Raw genomic sequence first — 21,838 nt, 5'->3', positions numbered from 1 at the left:
CCCAATTAGCATGGCTTTTTTTTTTTCTTTCCACTCATACTGTCACAAATTCACTGTTTAGAATTAGATAACTGAATTCTGGACACTTCTACTATATCTCTATGTAAATCAGTCCCTCTTTTTTTGTGTGTGTGCAGGAAAAAACATTAAACACATTTCCAGAACCTTTTAAGAAGGCCTCAATTTAGGAATGCTTTCTTTATCTCCAATTAAAGCTTGCATGAAAATTCCTTTAACTTCAAAAGGAAATCTAACTTAAGAAAATTATTCTGCGTAGCCTTTCGCAGGTTTTAAAGTGTACAAAGAACATGGTGTCAATTAGACCCTGAATTACAGAACAAGAAATTTATGCATCTCTGCACTCTGTAAAAGTACACCACACATAAGTCAGTTTGAACAAGCTCATATTACACTACCTCAAACACTCAGGGAAATCTGTACTCACCCACAAATCATGTTCAGCATAGTCAAACAGCAGCCAAACCTTTCTGTCACTGTGAGAAAGGAAAACCTTCTGCAATGCAATCACGTTAGGGTGCTTCAACTCTCGTAAAAGCTGCAGAGAAACAGAAAAGCTCTTGTTAGTTCAGTGCTTGTTAAGAAAAGCAAATACAAAAACAACAACAACAAAAAACAGGTCTTAGCACAAATAGCAAACAAGTAACCCTAAAAGAGGCTCTAGAAGGAGTGATACCACTGATCATAGAATCATAGAATCGGCTGGGTTGGAAGGGACCTCAGAGATCATCAAGTCCAACCCTTGATCCACTACCGCTGCAGTTACCAGCCCATGGCACTGAGTGCCACATCCAGTCTCTTTTCGAATATCTCCAAGGATGGGATGGTATATTTATGCACAATGGTATATATATGGGATGATACAGCACATTATCTTCAAAATGTCAAAATTAGGGTATACATAACCTCCATGGTATGGGCTGCTGTTCTGCCAGCACAACTGACCATCACTAGTCACCTTCCTTCCTCTGCCCCACACATCCATCCCACCTACTCATCCCACTCTCAGATTCTGTCTTAAAATAAAAAATGAAACTGCACACAAACATGAGTGTTCTATTGTGAAAGGTGAACATTTGAGGTTGTCATAATGCAGCTTGTGCTCTGGTCCAGATCTTTTTGTGGACAACAGTTTTCAGTCACCACCATAATTACTGTACCATGGATAATTTGGTTTTGCATTGGATCACTGTCTCACTTGCCTCAAAGTCTCTACGGTTGTTCTCAGAATATAAGGGTGTTTTCAAGGAAACATTTATCAGAACCATTTTTCTGATGGCTGTTACAACTACTGTCCCGTAATCCAGAGATAAACCCAAGCTGATTTAGTGCTTCCCAGAAAGAAAACTAGATCTCATGACTAATGAATGAGTCAGCACATTAAAAGCAGACACCGTTGCTGAAGTCATCGTTTTTGCCAGATGAAACCAGTCTCAGGAGGAGCTGGGAAGCAGAGCTTCCAAAAAAACACCATTTTCATGAAATCGCCTTTTTTTTTTTTTTACTCAGTACTACAGTCAGAAAAATGACCGATAACTTCTGTTTTATCTGAAAATCACTTGCATCTGCAGCACTAGTAAACGAATCACCAAGAATCAATTTATAATGGCAAAATAGTAAATGGGGTAGATTCCAAGACACATTCGAGAGAAATTATTCTTCCCTTCTTTTCACATTACAGAAAAAGACTTAAGATGTTTATTTTGGGGAGGAGGAATATGGAAGAGGGTTAATTTTAAAATATATTATCCTTTGGCTAAACAGCTATGTGTCAAGACAAGAAACTTCTTAAAGAATATTACAAGTGCTTAAACCTATTTTAGTTTTCCAGCAAATGAAATAATTTGAAAGCTTTTTCTGCTATGCAGAAGGTGGTTTATTTTCATTTCTTCCTCTCCCTAACACTAAGCATTTGTAGCTATAAAAGAAAAATTCTTGGCTAGTGAACTGATCAACAGTTATGCCCAGATATTACTTACGAGATATGGTAAAAATAATTTTGTGACTTAAACAGTACCAACTTGCAGAATTATACATGAACAAAACTCTGTCTCGTTGATACGTATCAAGAGATGCTGCTGTATACCTTGGCTCTAGTAATATTAAAAACTATTTTCCTGATGTGATGCTTCTGCCTTTTTTTTTTTCTTATAAAGAGCTCTTTTCATCCTAAGAGGAAGGGAAAAAACATTACAGTAGGCAGTTTTTTGTTTTTTTTAATTGCTACTAGATTTTTCTTAAATATACTGTTGGCAGCAGTAGCAATATAAAAACATTCTAAGATGTGGGGTTTTCAAAATGAAATAAAGCATTCTCTCAAAATAAGTAAAACTCTGTAGTAAAAAACAGCCAAAGAGAATATAGTTCCATGTCAAATGCTAGTATATAATTAAAAAGTTAAAAGAAATGTTATCTAGAGTATAAGAACAGAAATAATATCTAGTGCATTGTGAATTAATAGAAAGATGCTCCATGCTGAGAAGGCCAAGAGGATTCTGGCTGGAGCCAAAGTAGCCAACAGGACTAAGGAAGTGACTGCCCCCTTTTCTCAGCACTAGTGGGGCCACTTCTGAATTATGTTCAGTTTGTGGACCCCACTACAAGAAGGACATGGAAGTGCTGGAGCATGTCCAAAAAGGACAACGAAACTGGTTCTAAAACACAAGTCTTATTTGGAGTGGCTGAGAAAAGTGGAGTTGTTGAGCCCAGAGAAAAGGAGGCTGAGAGGAGACCTTCCTGCTCTCTGCAGCTACCTGAAAGGAGGCTGTAGCAAGGTGGGGGTTGGTCTCCCAAGTAATGAACAATAGGATAATGGGAAATGGCCTCAAGTTGTGGCAGAGGACATTTAGATTGAACATCAAGAAACATTTCTTCACCAAAAGGCTTGCCACACGCTGGAAGGGCGGCTCAGGAAGGTGATGGAGTCACCATTCCTGGAGGTGTTTAAAAGACATGTACCCCTAAGACTCTGTGATTCTGTGAAGTGGTGCTCAGGGACATGGTTTTGTGGTGAACTTGCTACTGCTATGTTTATAGTTGGACTTGATGGTCTTAAAGGTCTTTTCAAATCAAAACAATTCTATAATTTTATTCAAACAAGAAAGAAATGTGTATGTTCTGCAGCTCTCAACACCCCTGCTTATATCACTCCACACAGAGAAACTGTATGTAGCGGTGATCACCACCTACCAGGACAACCTGATTAATAAATGAAACCTGAAACCACTCCTTTTCATGCAAGCCACAAAACCAGATACTTCCATATTAAAGAAAGTGGTAGTTTTCTTATCCAAAACAATGACATACACTCATCTAATGTATCATTTTCTCTTTTGGTTCAACTTAGATGACTCAACAGGCATCCTTATCTAAACCCTGCATTTTTCACGACAGAATCAAACTGTTACTGGTATGACCTTAAACACTCATTTTTATTTAAAAAAAGAGGAAGAAAAGATTGGGGTTTTCTTAATACTACATGTGTTGAGTTTCTAACAGAGAATGTTTGTATTTGACCTGAAGCTGGAAAACAGAGCATTTTAAGAGAAACAGCCTCTGGGAAAAAAAAAAAAAAAAAAAAAAAAAAAAAAAAGTGCTGTATTTTTCAACTAGGGGATGGTGGTTATAGTTGCAGACATAGATGACAAGAGCTCCTGCCAAACTAACAAAGTCTGTTTACACAGGTTACAGATGCACTCTCTGCCTGCCTACTTCCCAAGTCTGTTCTGCTCAGAAAAGCCAGCAATATTTATAAAGCCTATGGTAAATAAACATGTTAAAAGCAATAAGATTGTTTTTAAAGTTGCAGCATAGAAGATGCTGACATGTTCCTGATATCTTAGTCACAGGGACTATAGTGGCCTTATTCTAACCAAGTGTTTCTTTAATCTCAAGAGCAGTAGCAAAACATTTCAGAGACCTGAATGCTTACCAAAACACTTCTTCTCTAATGGTTATATTTAAGACGATACTCATAATTTACACAGAGCAGTTATGATCTTAATTCCCTAACTCAAACTCATTATATAGTTATTTAGATACTTACCAATATTAAAACTAGATGGAAAACTTGCCAAATCATCTTGTTCCATCAGAAAGTATGTAACAGAAACTACTGATAAGAATATTTAAATGAGCTTTTCTGTTATCAATTCTGTACTCCAACTGATGAACAAATTTGTTACTTAAGGAGGAAGGCCATTCAAATTTTATGTAATTCTTATCCATCTATTCAAAGTGAATACTTCCGCACTTCCAGCAATTACTACTCACTTACAGAGCAGACAAAGGCAAACAGGAATGGGATGAAAATAACAACACAAAATGTGAATTCATACACGTAGAAAGTAATAGGGAGTTTCTACTACATACTGAAAAGGCATCAGACGCAAGTGACAAAAAGGTAGATCTGAATTACTATTAAAAATATAAAGAAAATTAAGAGGACAAATCTGATATTAGATATAGTAGTTGAGATACTTACAGGAGAGAATGTATTGATATCAATACATAAGACTTATGTGATGTATTTTTAAAACCCTATAGGCAGTTTTCCTATGCTCGAACACCTCATCCAACACACACACACACACACACACAAACTCACCCTGAAAGAGGCAAAGGGTGGCCAAAGGAGCCACCAATCTCTCAACAGTGAAGAAAAGTTTGCTCAAATACTGTACCTGATCAAATATTGGAAGTAAGAAAGATTGATATCCACTAAAATACAAAGGTGTGAGCACCAAAGATGGAAGACATAATTACACTAAATGACAGTCATGGTTCAAGAACAGATACAGCTGATAAGAGATAAATTTATGCTACAAGATGACATCTTGTGAACAGGAAGGTTCAGGAATAGCTTCTCAGTAGCAGGGAAAACATCATCTCATTTGCAGCTTTTTGCTGCAAACTGTCATTGGGAAAAAAAACATTACTTGATGAATGTGATGCAATAGTCAGCCACTATGTAGTGTGTGGTCTATGTAGTATGTGCTTTCATCAATGCATTCATGAAAGGTGCGTTTGGTGAGGTTTTATTATCTACTTTCAGCAGATAGAAAAGAGCATGCACTGATTGCCAGCGAGCTCCTACAGTAATTTGGTTAAAACTGTTTGAATTTAGCCTACAAATTATCTATTGCCTTATAATGCAAGTAACTTTCATGTGAAATAGACTAGCAACTAGGATGTCTCTTGCTCTTTGGAGTTATAGAAAGTTCAGCCTTTTCCCCCTTAAAGACAGCTTCTGTGAGACAGGAGGAGAGTTATATTGTTACTAATGTTAATTATGAAGGCATTTTGCACATTTAAAAATAGTCCGACTATACATTCCCCAAAGTAACTCTTGTATGGAAATACTTTTTCACCATAGGATGAATAATGCTTCTAGCTAACACCTACAAAAGCAGGGTGACAACAGACACTTTCATCTCACTATGAAGGAAACCCAAGTAAAATTAGAGAAAACAAAAGCTGTTCTCACTACTCACACTGGTGTATCTTGCAGTTCACATGTATTTTTACGTCAGCAATGACAAAATCCATTATTTATTCTGAGGACAATTAACATCTAAGAAGTGTTTCTATCCTTCGGGTAGTTTACTCCAGTTTACTCTTTTGACCTACATAGTTCAAGTGATCTGGAACAACCTTAGCAGTTTCTTTGATGGAAATAGCCTCTGTAATGCATCTAACCATTTTCAAGGCTACAACAAAAACCTTTAGCAGGCAGAGATGTAGATCACAAGAAGTCATAGGAAAGCCTAAAGCATGAGCTCATAAAAGCAATTGTACAGCGTAGATTTTTAAAACTGACTCTTGTGTGATGAATATATTCAAAGCCTCTAGGGTCACCGAAGCTGGTTTTAAATTGAAACAGTGGTTTCAAAGGAACATAAAGATCATAATTTTACTCCTTCAGAAGCTCTTTAAAAATTACAGCTTACTTAGATGTTATTAATCAAGACTAGATTTTCTCCTCCATGTTGTTAATATTATCCTATCCACATAGACCCTCTGATGCCTATTATTTCTGGGCTCTCCAGTTCAAGAGATAGGAAATTACTGGAGAGAGTCTACTAAAGGGCAACAAAAATGATTGGGGGACTTCTTATGAGGAGAGAGCTGAGAGAGATGGGACTCTTAAGCCTGGAGAAGAGAAGGCTGAGGGGAGACCTTGGTAATGTCTACAAGTATCTAAAAGGGTGTGTGTCAGGAAAATGGAGCCAGACTCTTCTCAGTAGTTCCCAGTGACAGGATGAGGGGCAACAGGCACAAGCTGGAACATAGGAAGTTCCATTTAAACATAAAAAACTTCTTTACACTGAGGGTGACAAGGCACTGGAACAGGCTGTCCAGGGAGGCTGTGAAGTCCCCTTCTCTGGAGATGTCCAAAACCTGCCTGGATGCAGTCCTGTGTAATGTGCTCTAGGTGATCCTGCTTTAGTGGGAGAGTTGGACTAGATCTCTGGAGGTCCCTTCCATCTCTGATAATTCTGTGATTCCCATATTGAGCACACGTTGAAGCTTTTCCTCAGGGAGATATATATGGGTCTCAAAAAAACCCAAATAAAACAGGCAGCTAGTAATTTTATTCAGCTTGAAAGAACAATCCTCTGCTAATTGTGCTATAGGTCACAAAGTTATCAGGGAGAAGCAAACTGAAACAGCTTACCACAATAAAACACTACTCAAAATTTAGCTATGCAGCTATGTTAAGTGATAAGTCTTGAATTTAAGATTGTCCAATTTGGATTCCCCTTTCTAATTTGAGAAATTCCATTTAGAGAGTTACTGCCTAACATTAAAAAAAAAAAAAAAAAAAAAAAAAAAGAGAAAAAGAAAAACAAGTCTTTACCTACTAATACTAGTAATACATTCAAACTGAACAGCTGTCTGTAACTGGCACACACAAGTGTCAAAAAATATGCAGGCAACATAAAAATGGACATGGATACACACACACAAACAAGAATCTCTCTGAAAAACCTCAGAACAAAGGTAAAAGTTTAATGGCAGCTTAAGCTCTGCTTCAGAGGGGACATACTCTTTGTAAACAGATAATCAGGTAGAAAGGTGAATTGGGAGCTGGTTGAAGGACAGAAGCCAGAGAGTTGTAGTCATTGGGATGGAGTCTAGTTGGAAGTCTGTTTCTAGTGGAGTCCCTTAAGGGTCAGTACTGGGACCAGCACTATTCAATATATTTACTGATGACCTGGATGAGGGAACAGAGTGCACTATCAGCAAGTTTCCCACAAAACTGGGAGGAGTGGCTGACACCCCAGGAGGCTGTGCTGCCATTCAGAGGGACAGTAACAGACTGGAGAGTTGGGCAGGGAGAAATTTAATCTATTACAACAAGGGCAAGTGTAAATTTAAGTTTAACATCTGGGAAAGAACAACCCCAGGTACCAGTATAGGTTGGGGACTGAGCTGTTGGAGAGCAGCAAAGGGGAAAGGGACCTGGGGGTGCTGGCGAATGGAAGGATGACCCTGAGCCAACAATGTGTCCTTGTGGCCAAGAAGGCCAATGGCATCCTGGGGTGCATTAGAAGGGGGGTGGTTAGTAGGTCAAGAGAGGTTCTCCTCCCCCTCTGCTCTGCCCTGGTGAGGCCGTATGTGGAAAATCATGTCCAGTTTTGGGCCTCTCAGTTCCAGAAGGACAGGGAACTGCTTGAAAGAGTCCAGTGCAGAGAGACTAAGATGATGAAGGGAGTGGAACATCTCCCTTATGAGGAAAGGCTGAGGGAGCTGGGTCTCTTCAGCTTGGAGAAGAGGAGAATGAGGGGTGACCTCATCAATGTTTATATATATTTAAGGGGTGAGTGCCAGGAGGACAGAGTGAAGCTTTTCTCAGGGGTCACTAACAATAGGACAAGGGGCAACAGTTATAAACAAGAGCATAGGTAGTTCCATATAAATATCAGGAAGAATTTTTTCACTGTGAGGGTGACAGGGCACTGGCACAGGCTGCCCAGGGAGGTTGTGGAGTCTCCTTCCCTGTAGACATTCAAAGCCCACCTGGATGTGTTCCTGTGTGACCTCCTGTACGTGACCCTGCTCTGGCAGGGGAAGTTGGACTCGATCTTTTGAGGTCCCTTCCACCCCTTAAATTTCTATTGTCAAGCCCTGTCCTTGGACAGCCTTCTGCACACAAAACCAAGTAGGTGAGGCAGACTGAAACACCAAAAATTAACAGCTATCTTTCTTACATGAAATGCTAGGAACACAGTTTACAGAGCACACTCCAAATTAAAATTTGCAAGCTAAAATATTTTAAAGCACGGTCCAAAGAGACTCTGTTTCCCTCTAATTCTGCTACACAAACACCCCAGTGGGCCTTCGTATTGAAACATCCCTGAAAGTCTGCTTTACATGTCCCTCGACCTTCTTCTTTCTTTGTGCTCTCTAAAGCACACAGACAAAAACTGTGCAGGCTCCAAACTTCCAGAAGAGAAAGTATGTTTTAACAACTAAGTAAGTAAAAGGACACTGAACAGAATCAAGCTGGTAAATGGCCAAATGTCAGGACAGGAAGAGCACAAAACCTGCCCCACCCTGCTCCCATGACAAAGATTAAGAAAGTATTTATTCTATAAATATTTTCATTTCAGGAGCTGAAAATGGTCTGGCATTGCTGAATAACACTGTTATTCTGAAACAAAAGCTTGGCGCAAAAGACTTCTTGTAAGTAACATTTTAGCTAAAATAAAGGAATAGAAATGAGGGTTACTACATTTTTAGTTCTTGAGGTTCTCAGCAAAAGAAAATTAAGTAATTTTAGCATTTTTCTTGAAGAGCACAGGAAGAAATGCAATTATAATGATTCTATTTCTTAGCGTTTTGATAGTTACCATGATCCTTTTTAAAATAGAAATTTTAAACAGAAATTTTAAATAGAAAGAACTATAGTAAAATTACTTCAAAAAAATTTTTGTAATACAACTATAGGAGGTTATGCCAACATTGAGACCATGCAATACCAACTTGGCTCCAACACATGTATTAAATATTATTTATTTTCATATCTTGTCTATAAAATACACCTCCATTATTGCTGAATTTCTGCATTGAATTCCATGTTGACTCTGCTGTTAAAGGCAGCTTTGTAGTCAAATTTGGTCAGTCTGACAGAGATTTAACAATAACCATTTTCCTCCCAATTGGAAGGTATGGAGAAGTTTAAGCTCCATCTCTCAAAAAAGATGTTTTTCTCCTCTATTTGGCCTAAAGTAGCATAAAATAAGATTTATTCACTCAGATAACATCAACGAGTAAATTGAAAACATCTACATAAAGTAAACTGCTAAAAAATAACATGGGATGTTTGTCATTTCTGAAGATTAAGATACCCTAGATTTGCTTTTCAGTTGAATAGAAAATAGATTTCTTCTACTACTGAGAGGATAAAGAAACTTCCCATCAAACTAACAGAGACTCTTAAATGTAAAGCTATATTCAAAATGTCTTTACAGTGGGATGGGGTAGGGCAACACACCACTAATGTATGTTTAAAATTCAGAGGCAGCATCATATAATTCCACAAAGCTATGCACTGAGTCCAAGTTTTTAGAAAGCAACTAGTTTTCTCTTGCAGTGCTTATTCTAACATTTCTGCATTTTTCTGATTTCCTGGCAACCAGTTATTACCTTGCTCTTGCACAGAGAATAAATAGTGACAGCAACTGAGGCTTTCCAAAGACCTTGTAAAAGGGCAACTATAAGATTAGACTTCACTCATGATCCATCATCCATTTTTCAAAGTAGTCTTTCCTCTCAAAAAGACTTCAGAAAGGTAAATGTTACATGAATACAGTAACAGAAATAGGGTGTAGCAGAGGAATGGCCAAAAAGTGTGTTTTGCCAACCTCACCATAATTATAACATCACAGTGATGCATCTCTCAAAATACATTTCTAACCTATGCAAAGGACTGGGCAGTGACTGCAATGCCATCCTGAAAAGAATTCCCATAAAAAATATTTTTTAAACTTATTTTTCCCCTTGATTTCTTCAGTTTATTTATTACCTCTTTACTTAACTGGCTTCTTGATTTATGTTTTCAATTACTATATCATTTTTTCATTTTTGTGATCCTCCTCCATTTCCATAGTTTATACATTACAAAACACATCCTATAATACAAGTTGACAGTTACTATGAAACAAAATTTAGATCTTGATAAAAACTTCCATCCCACAACAACTTGTATGCTACTAGAGATAATGACCAGACTTCCAACCTGGTAAATACATCTACTGGACAAAGAAAAGTGCAATTCTGTGTCTCTGGTTTTGATCCTGAAGTTTGCTACCATGTGAAATGAAAATCTCCTGAGTTTGCTTCACACATTCAGAATGACAATGCTGAGCTGCCCAACACCCCTCCTGCACCTTTACTCAGGCTCCAAAATCTCTGCCAAAACCACCTGCACATTTCAGTTGGTGAGGGGTTCTCTCAGACTGTCTACAACAGATTCAGCTCTGGAACAAATCAGCTGGGAGGATGCCAGCATCTCCTCTTACCTTACAGATCAGTAAGCAAAGCACTCCCACCAAGCAGCAAACCTGGCTTCAGTCTTTTCCACTGCTCTGACCTGCTGAATGGAAGGGGCACAGTGCCCGAAAGGACACAGCTCAAACACTAAGACCTGGGGACAATATTCCAAGTAAAGAGAGGCAACTCCCTGCAGCCTAAAGGAAAGTATCCCACTCCGGAAAAGAGCCAAGAAATGTTGCAGGCACCATGTAACTTAAACCCTACTCAGTTTCTTAAGCATGCACACTGAATTTTGCAAATCCAAGTGCAGGATTTAACTCCACCCCTGCTTTCTAAAGGAGTCGGTGTCTTATTGAAGAATACGCTGCTGCTGACTGCATCCAAGTCCTCAACTTGCATACAATTATTTCTCTGATACAAAAATACGCAGGAATATAAATCAAGTATTATAATTAGGCATCAAACAGTAATTTTGAATTTCCACTAGCATATTAAAGAGGCAAGTTTCTCATCATAAGCATTAACCCAGCACTCTTCTGTGACTCAAAACTGAAAAAAAAAAAAAAATCAATGACTGCTTGACTTTTTTAGATCTGGTATCAGCTATCCTGCTATCAGCCTAAAGCCAAAATAAAGTCCATGCTCTGAGAAATTCAAAAGAAATGAAACAAAGTGGCTATGCCCTAAGCTGGACCAAACACTAAAGGCCTATCCAGCAACACAACAGCAAACTCCAGTCAAAATATAACTCTATTAGGTCCTGTTTCCATGATGCTGAATCATAGAAATAGCAGATTTTTCAGGGAGGAATAATATTACCCTGTAGATTGCACAAAGTTTTCAGTGATGGTACTATGTGACAATTTGAATGTATTACAGTTCTTCATGTGTACTCATTCTACTTACTCCAGACTGGGAAGCAGGAGCTTAGATATAATTTATAGTTCAAGTCTGCTTTAAATGGAAAAATAAATCAAATCAAAGGTAGAAATTCAAAACATATTAAGCACATTAAAACTCTGCTCCTTGTGGGAATCAAGTTAAAACTGCTTTAGTTCTAAATGACAGCATCCATTAAAGATTGATGTACTTCAGCTGATCAGCTTTACTGCCTTACCTCTAGTTAAGCAAGCTAATAGATAAGCCTATATTTGCAAGTATAAACTGAGTCTAACACCACACTCCAAGTGAAAAATGTGCCTGCAGATTGGAGGAGACAATGAGTGTACTTTTTGGTTCTTAACTTCCTCTCATTAACTTGGGTCTGTCCAAAATAGGAAAGGTTTTGCACGCAGTTTTACAATCAGTTTTACAATCAGTTTTACTGTATACTGTTCCAGGATAGGATTCTTTTATGAATATTATTTTCTCAGAGCTTTTGCTCAGGAATTATATAAGTAATTAACCTTTTGGCAGTTACTTACAGCAAATTCAGCATCTCACTCTGGAAACACAAGACTAGAATGCTTAGTGTTTATTAGCACAATTACACATTAAATTTGTTCTGCTTTTGCTTGTAGTTACTCACTTTTTACCCAAATTTTCTGCAATCTTTTTAGCCACACTTTAGACAAATCCAATGTGTGAAGCAAGCTAAAACAAAGATATGTACTGGCGGGCTCCCAAGTCATTAAACGCCTACCACAAGATTCCTCTCATACTCTCAGGATCAGACTGTAATGGGATAAAAAAGCCAGTTTGTAATCTAAAGCCTGCCATTTCCTCATTCTTCTATTACGTATGAAAAATTCTTCAATGAGGTGATGAATGATGCAAAAACAGTATTTCCTCCAACAGAGACCAGTATGGTTCCAAAAGGCCACTCAACGTAATTCACATTTGGTAAGCAAAGAGATGAACATATAAACGTATGGTAAATTACATATGGCAAATATGCTCCTAATGAAACCCATAAAGACTCAAAACAACATTGGTTTTGTGAGAGAGGTTTTGAAACAATAATAGGTTGATGAAGAAACTAGTAACCAGTTAATAATTACCATCACAAGAGGTTAGGTTTGAGGTGCCCTGCATTTAGTCCTCCACTGAATACAACCTCTCTCTAAAACAACTCCTACTGCAAGCAAATGAGTACTGAACTTTTTGCCCAAGGCAGCAAAAGCCATGGGGCCCTGAAAACAACATGCCGTGAACACTCATATTTGACTTTCTTCCTGAGAACTGAGTGCAGAAACTGTCCCAGTTATTATGCAGAAATGAGTAATTGGAACTCATTCTCAAGACCTGAAACAGAGCTCTTCCAGATCTGGTGTACCTCATTAAGCATGTAATTAGCAGTAGCAAATAACATTTTCATAATACCAGTCAAAACGACACAGTTCATTTATGTGCACCTTCCTTCTGGAGTAACAACTTCAAACTACCTGGAGAAAAAGAAAAACATATTTCAGATATTCGGAAAGCTTCTTAAACAATTAGGCCATCACCCACTATTAGGAATCCTGAAGACTACAGCAAGCCTCCTGCATGTTTTGTTGCTCCTAACTTTGCCAAATTAATTGTTTGGGCTGAGATTTTCCAGTCTGGGCACTACTCAACATCAGCTTGTTCACATATACCATTTAGCCATTTACAAGAACACCACTGAGTACAAAACATGTAATACAAATATGTTCCTACCCAAAGAAGTAAGAGCTGCTGTACTTGATTCAGACTTGAGACTCATTTCAAGTCTGATGTAGCAAGTCTGAAGCAAACATCAAGGAAAAGAACACACTGAGGAACATCCAGACAGTACAAGTCTTTCATGATACAAGCACTCAGCTGCCAGCAAGCCACCAGATTTGGGACTTGAGAACCAGTTAAACCAAGGCTGTTCACTGGTTTTGTGCTTTTGCTTGATTAGCCCCCAGCCATATTTCTCCTCCACAGCTTAGTCCTACCTCTGTTTTTTTTCAAGACAGGGAGCTGTGTTTCAAAATCAAGTCATACTGGGAAGAGATTTGTTACCTTCCTTCAGTTACTTTACTTTTTCTGTTCTGATAAATACTGAATAACAATTCCCTGATTAATTTTTCCATACAACTCTGTGATTTTATACCTCTCACATCTTCCTTCAGCTTTCCCCAACCCACAGATTCCCAGCATACTTTGTTCATCCAGACTTTGGTTTAGGTCACCAACTTTCTCGACTTCCCTTCTCTTTACCCTTTCCAGTGCTAAAATATCCTGAGGTGGAAACGGATCAGGATGCACATAGACACTCAACAGCTCAACGCACCAGGGATTTATGGTGTTGACTGAGGATGGTTTGCCCTCAGGTCTTCACTTCAGTAATTCACTTAAGTCATTCTAGTGACTTGGACCTTGCTTTTTTGACTGCTCCTAAACTTGGAGCTGTTTGCAGAAGAATAGTACTCTTCCCTTACCCTAAACCTGCTCAGAGTAATGAGCATTCAAGAAGTCACTGTCTGTAAACAGCTACAGTTGTTCTTCTGTTTTCATAATATTAAAATTCAATGCTAATAGACACAGACATAATTTTAACATACAAGCTACTCAGTTTCATGAGCTATTTTGCACTTCTGCACAAGTTAGTGAAGAAATAATATTAGTCAGCCTGGATTTGTATCAAACCATCATCTAATGCTTCACTGTCCCTTGGGGGAAAAAAAAATATTTGTGGATACTCTGTAGAAATGGACTTACAAGACCTGTAGAGCTGTTAAGTGACACACATTGGAGACAGCTCTGGCACTAAAAGAAGAAATTTCCCCCATTTTCCTCCTGCTTACTTCAGTCCCTGATGAGGAGGCTAACTTTTCATCAAGGCAAGGAACGTGAAGCTCACTCCACAAAGAGGAGAGATGAAGGTCAGCTGCTCTGATCAGCAACACCAAGAACAAGAGGAATTGCAGAGCTGAAATCAGCAGTAAGGAGACACATGAGACCTTGGAGAAAGACACTAGAAAAAAAGACTAGACCAAAGGAGAAGGACACATGGGCTACAAGTGTTATCAGTGAGGAATGAGGCTGGGTGTGCAAAGGGAAGGGAAGAGTTGAAACAAAAAACAGGACACGAGCAAAGCTGAAGATGGAAAAAACTGCTGGTAAGGCAAGGAGTGGGAAATGGGACAAAGGGTATAAAGCTAGGAAAAACAAGGCTGAGGCAAAAAGACAAGTGGAGAGGAAAGCAAAGGGCAAATACAGAAAATGTCAAGCAGGGAGAGATGCACAGAAAAACATTCAACATAGCAAACACTCCTCCTAACTTTGGCACAAAGTCCAGAGGCCCACCAACCCTCTGGCAAAAGGGCCCTCCCCTCCTCTTCGAAGTATTAGCTCTTACTAAAGTAAAGCAACATAAAATGGCAAGCTACTGCCTGTGTTGTGAGAAGAAACCTGGAAAGAAGAGAAAATGAGGCATAAGGGAATGGAATCATTACAGAGAAAAGAATGGGCATAAGCAAGAAGCTTCTATTTCCAGGGACAGAAAATGGAATGATAATAGTACCTGTCAGGTTTTTTCTATCCTTTAAGCATGACTTTCAGAAATAAAATCAGCTGCATTTGTATGAAAAGGGAAGCTAAAAACCAAGAAGGGCTCAAAGAGTATGTCAAGGGTGATGAAAAGTACCAAGGACTGGCAATATATGATACTATTAGAACTGCGAAAACATAAGTAAGTCATGGAAGCAGGTGAAAAATCTGCAGAGGCTCACTGTAATATTTTATTACAAGCACTCTAGCATACAAAAGAAGCAGCAAAAGTAGTAAACATTGGTGCTAACAGACACTGTGATATAATAGCACAAAGCAAGGAGAATCAAAAAGTGTATCAACAGAAGAAAAGCAAGCAGTAACAAGAGGATATACATCACTAAAACTTAAAAGCTACGTATCCTAAGGAAGCCTAAGTAACAGAATATGAAGTATACTGTAGAATGAAGGAATTATATGACAAAGAAAAGGGTTAGAATAGGAATTAAAGACAATGGCATTTCAAAAGGACAACAAAAGAACAGCTCTGCTAGTGAGCATGAACATCTGAGTAGTATCACTCCTGGCTGATGAGGCTAACACAACCTAATACATAGAGCTAAGGAACCAGATGCATCATCTGCATTAAATTACAAAGGACGAATGCAGAAAAGTTCAGAGAGAAAAACCCAGAGAAGAGCCAGAGTAAGAGGAAGGACAAGAAAAAGATTAGAAGTTACATGCAAGTAGCCCCATAAAAAGGATTAAAAAACCCTACAAATACGTTTTTTTTCTGCTCACACCACAGATGTTTTATAATGGTTATTGAAATAACTGAATGTAGTAAGACATTTTGTCCCAATCAGCATGTCACTACCATACAATAGGATAACTTGGCCAAATAATCTAAGAAAGTGCAACATGCACTTTTGTTTCCACTCATTATGACATTTTCCACAGCCAGATAAAAATCAAAACAGCACGTCCTTTATTTGAGCTGATAAAAAGAGTAGGTCAAGGATTCTTCCTTTATCCTATTATTGCCAAGACAGAAAACATGTTTTTGCAATGCCCTACCTAAAAAAACCCCACAGAACAGACCTTTTATATTTGGCAAGAGGCATGGAAAAGTTCAGGCAAGTGGCCAGATGTTTTGTTAAAATACATAATGGTATGGCTTAGCCTTCCTGAGGACCCACAAACAGTTCCCTGAGAATCTGGCCCCAATGCCCTCTCTTAGTAGCCAACATCAAGTTTTATCCCAAAGGTTTAAAAACATATTTACATACACTCCTCCCCCCACATCTCTTATAAATAAAAGACCAAATCCTTTGTTGTAAAGATGGCAATACTCTCCCAGGCAGACAAAGTTACATCTATAAGCAAAATAAAGTCAAGTCACAAGTCAAGTTACTTCAGCACAACCTTTCAAAAAAGCAGGCACTCCATGTTTCACAGTCCTCTTCAGTTCCAATTCTCCTCTCTTTGTTGGCACTGTGGCTATCCCACCATACACAAGCTATGTCCCCACCTAAGCAGCATGTAGCAGGGTTTCATGTACGTACACATGACTTTCATGTACATACATACGACTTCCCCTTTCCCTCAGCTTTTTATGGTGCAGTCCCTATCCAAGTAGCTGTGTCTGGCTTTTGCCACACATACACACACACAAATATATAAAATCTCTGAACAGATTTACATGACTTAGAAAACTCCCTCAGCCTCTTCTACTTTCACCCCACTGCCTTTAGATTTTCAGGTATTTTAAATAACAAAATAAATTAATGTGATATGACACATGATGAAGCAACGGGGCTCAATAATCAAGAGACAGTATAAATATGAAATAAAAAAACTGAATGACATTGAAGAAAATACAATGATAAATGTAAACATGAAAAGACACACTGATGAACTGCTATTATATAAACTGCAAATATTTTTTAAAACCTCATTCAGGAAAAGCCACACAAGGAAGATTCCTTCCTTTAAATTTTTCTTACTATTCATAGCATGTGAATTGGACTGCATGCAACAACAGAGCAATTAATTTAAATACTGACAGTATTCTCACTGGTGATAATTGGTTGCTTCTTGCAAGAACATCTGTTCCATTTTTCTTAAGAAATGAAGTACAGGCCCTGTTACCTAGACAACAGAATCCTTCTGAGTATCATGCACTACAAAAGGGCAATATCAACTTAAGTCACACTCCATATTTATTCTCCTCACTGCTCCTGTATCACCATTAATACAACCAAATGCCATGACTTTTTAACATTAAGCCCATCTTTATCACATCACATAAATTCAGGCCCACTTTCACATGAATTAAAAGTAACAGCTGTGTTACTGTCCCTTGGCCAAGCAACAGCCACTCTGAGGCTTTGCATCCAGCCAGTTTCCACCACTGTGACTGCCAAGTTGTCAAGATGAAAACGCTGCAGCTTATGAGCACTCTGAGAGCAAGTCCTATGAAGTCTAGAAATCTCTGCTCAGTCCCCTGGAATGATGTGCAGAAACACAGTCATCACACTGACATGTGCCTGGATCACTGGAGGTTTTCCAAGGCCACTAGGACTCAGCTCATACCCACATTCACCAGTGCTCTCCAGGTAAATTAAGGAGAATAGCAGCAGATTAACCCTTGGAAGGTGCCTGTTGTTGCCTTCTCAAGCTCTCAATGTTTATCCATATTGATATAAAGTATTAGCAAAAATGAAGTGTACCAGATGACATTCACTTGTAGACTTTAGTTAGATGGATGGATTTATTTTTTTTCCTGTGTGTAATAAGTGACAGGACCAATGAACACAGAAACTCAAATGCTAGGTGAAACCTAAAGATTAAGCTCTCCAAAAGAAAAGATCTTACTGGGGCAGAACAAACTGCAAAGCAATCACCATCACTCAACTATCACCCTAAATCAATCTCATTTCATTGACCTTCTGACAACACCCTAAAGTGACATCCTCCTTCACCTTCTTCCCTTCTTGGCTGGGAGAAGCAGAGCATCGCTGTCTGTACTCAGATGAATATGCAGCAGCTGTCCCTGTTGTGGGAAACTTCTGTAGGAAAACCCCTCTAGCTTTTATGCATCTGGTTTGCATTTTTAACACAAATATGACTGGTACTTTTACAGAAATGCTCCATCCAGTTGTATTTCCACTAATATGCAGAACAGCACAATCATATGAACATCTGATTAGCAAGCAGATAGCATTTTGAGCATTAACTAGAGTAACCAGGAGAATTATGTTTAACCACAGAAGATATATGTGGTTTCTTATTTGTTTTGGAGATTCTGAGTTTTTAAAGGTGACATCAAGGTCACTTAATTTGATAAAACAAACAGAATGGTTTAGAGGAAGGCTTCTATACCAGCACCTTAGACAGCAGGATTTCATAGAGGAAAGTAGCACTTAAAATAATTCCAGTAGAATGGGGATATAGATCTGTTTTTGAGGCCCATCTGTGTTGAAAGAGACCCATGAGTTCTGGAACTACAGAAGGAAAAAAATAAGAGCTTGAAAATGATCTATATTTGAGACACCCAGTAGAAAGAAAGAAGGAAAAAAAAAAAAAGCACACACATCTGGCCTCAGATTGAAAGCCTGAACAATGGAGATAGCTGAAAATGATTAAAACTTAAAATCACTGTAGAATTCCTCATTTAGGCTACAAGGCTTTGAGCAAGTTCAGTGAATTTCAGATTTGGAACAGTACAAAAGACAATTTAACAGTGGCAAAATACTTCTTAGGCCACAAGTATAATGAATTTTTAGAAATAGAATGTAAAAGTGCAAGGATCACCCATCTTCAGAACAATAAAACAGATTAGAGACAAAACCTAGGCAAGCACAAAATCATTAATACACAAGAAAAACAACATGTCAAAAAAAGAATGAACAATTATTAGTCTGAAGTGCAAAGACACTAAGGCAGATGAGGATACTGAATGAACCTTGGAGTTTGATCAGAGAGAGATAATTGATCACAGCAGTAAGAAGCTTCTACTCTAAAGAAGTCAAACCAAAAAGGATTCAAGAGAGAGACAGTAGATAGGAAACAACCGTATTGCTTGTAACTACTTAAGGCACCTGGAGATCAAGGAAGAAGAAAGCCAGGAAAACAGTACAAAAGGCAACTGAGGTAAAAAAGAAACTGAAGTAATCTAATAAACAAGTGAAAATACAGAAAGACAATGAGAGTTGGGAAACAAACTCTGCAGAGACCATGGGATGGCACATGTTCATTAGCCCAGAAAGAAAAGGCAGAGGTTTCCTCAAATGTTTTCAAGAATTGGCAGCAGATCTCTTATTTCATAACTGTCTAAAATCAATATTATTCTGATAGCTTCTTTCAAGATGCTGTTCACATCTTAAAAAAAACAACTATATTATTTTCCAATAGTAAAGCCTGTCAGAACTACTCTAAATTCAGTATCCTCATAAAGCTGCATATGAACAAGCTCAAGGTCAATTACATAGAGCATACATACACATATACCCACAATTTAGTACATGTGTTCCATACAGGCAGGCAAGCAGCAGCTATGAGGAAGCAGCCTGGCACTCCTAATGAGATAGGCAGGATAAGCACTATACTCTTTTTAAAGACCAAAGCATTTTAGCAGTCAGATGGCCAAATGGAGCAGAGAACAAGACCGTGGTACTGACAGCTTTCTTATCAAAATGCAAATTAAGCAAACTCTGCTAGTAACAATCTCAAACTGTAAGCCAGCAGACAAGATGCATAACAGAATTAAAGACATCTGGGTTACCCATTTAGTGACTATTGTACTGTTAACTACAGTTTGGAAACAGGAAAATCTCCCAGTGTCTCAAAATGCCCAAACAATGATGTATCAAGTAATCATAAAGAGAAGAAAAATATCTGTAAGACACAGTGGAAGCTGTATTCAAATAGAGCTATTTTTCATCTTACCACAGAAATTCATACAGAGGTTCACAAGAAAAAAAAAAAAAAAACAAAAAAAAAAACAAAAAAAACCTGAAACTTTTAACATTATGAAATTCAATAAAGTTATTAGTTTTAGTAGAAGTTAACATGGTATTTTGCCTTCAATAACAAGTCTGACTACAGCTTCCACACAAAAACCTGCAGAGTAAAATACTACTGTAGACTAAAAACACTATGCACTAAGCCATACAAAGGGCTGAAACCAAAGCCAAATGATGTACTGAGAAAAGCAACTTTTTTATTAACATTCGATCAAGACCTAAAGATTTTTCCACTCATGTTCCACTTTTAATACATCTATATCTGTTCTGTATTAATTTATCCAGTTTAGGCACCACTATTAACATTTTATTTCTGCCTCACAGACTTGATAAGCACAAAGAAGCCTCAAACAGCTTGTGAGCCAGGATCAAGAGACACCAGTACAAAGATGACATGTTGGGAGTACACTACAGAACCACCTGATAAATACAGGGAATCAGATGAAGTCTTCTCTACAACTCAGATTGTCTCTGGAACCACACACCCTGGTTCTGACAAGAGACTTTAACCTCCCTAACATCCACTGGAGGGGCAACATAGCAGGGTACAAGCAACCCAGGTAATTTTTGGAGGGAATCAGGGACAGCTTCCTGATAGACATATTGGATGGAACTACAATGGTGGCTCACAGTTGTTCTCAATTATGAGCAGATATGGCAATCAAAGGCAGCTTCAGGAGAGACTTCAGCTTAATGGATGTTCATTCATTAGGTAGGTGGCCATAGGAAGCAGCTCTGAAGAGCAAAGATGCTCAGGAAAGCTGACAGGTCTACTGAAAACTGCAAGCATCAGGACAAGAGCGTGGCTAACCAGCTTGTCAGTTCCAGTGTAAGAAGGGAAGTACACAGATGGGTGCAAACAGGGACACAGGAGTTCAGAAACATTGCCCAGGCAGGTAGGGAAAGTATCAAGATTTGAACTGACACTTGCAAGGAATGTTGATGGTAACAAAAAGAACTTTTGCTACTACACTAGTTGTGAAAGGCTAAACAAGAAAATCAGATCCCATTGCTGGATGAAGTGGGCTATTTAGTAACAGTACCTGGAAACAGAAGTCCCAACTTTAAAAGAATCCAGCATATGAAAACTTGTGCCATCATCTCTCAGTCTAAGGCATCAAAAACAGTCACATGTAATGTTAGAGAAAGGCACATTCTAGCATTATGCAAAGTCAAAATACCATTCAAACAATTTTACAACTCCAGAAAGAATAAACTGGAAACATGTATAAGCCAATTGTATAGGACTGCAGGGGAAGTACAAATGGAGGAACACAAGGAAAACATGTAATGAGAAAAGAGAGAATGAAAAACAGAGGAGTAAAAGGTTTATGACACAAACACAGAAAAGAACATTCAAAAAAAGCATTAAAAACATTCCATGTTTTTTCATGTGCATACACACACAATCTTCTAGGGAGCATTTAAGTTTTGAAAACAAGTATTTTAATATGTCTCATCTCCATTATCTGCAACTCTGTTCTTTACCTGTGTGATAAAATACCTATTTGCTTTCAGTGCACTATTGTCTACAGCTTAACCTGAAGAGGCTCAGCTTCAGTTTTGTTTTAATTTTTTCATTTCTGGTGTTGAAAGCACCAGAAGTTGGTTTTGCATTTCTGTGTTCTGATAATATACAAGATTTGAATTGAACAACAAATTCAAAATGAAAACAGCTGAGCCTCAACAGCACTGAACACCCATTTTTCCCCAATCAGTTGCACTGGGAATTTGGATCATAACCTATAACTGATGTCAAAAACCACATTCATAGAGAAGCTTCTTCAGCTCACACTATATTAAAAAGGAGTAAAAGCTTTCTTTTACTTTATCTTTTTAACATACTTGCCACA

The 21,838-nt window shown here is 38.2% G+C and overlaps 1 protein-coding gene across 4 annotated transcripts in view; it reads right to left on the bottom strand.

Annotated features, from left to right (window-relative positions):
* Positions 1-21,838, bottom strand: part of CDK19 (cyclin dependent kinase 19) — a 119,429-nt gene that overhangs the window by 75,221 nt on the left and 22,370 nt on the right. For all 4 annotated transcript variants that reach the window (XM_030447308.1, XM_030447309.1, XM_030447311.1 and 1 more), the window contains exon 3: positions 446-556. In XM_030447308.1, coding sequence (XP_030303168.1) covers positions 446-556 — 111 coding nt within the window. The remainder of the gene's footprint in view (positions 1-445; positions 557-21,838) is intronic.

The sequence above is a fragment of the Calypte anna genome, chromosome 3 (genome assembly GCF_003957555.1).
Source record: "Calypte anna isolate BGI_N300 chromosome 3, bCalAnn1_v1.p, whole genome shotgun sequence".
NCBI classification, from domain to species: domain Eukaryota; kingdom Metazoa; phylum Chordata; class Aves; order Apodiformes; family Trochilidae; genus Calypte; species Calypte anna.
This window is presented reverse-complemented; position numbering and strand designations above follow the sequence as displayed.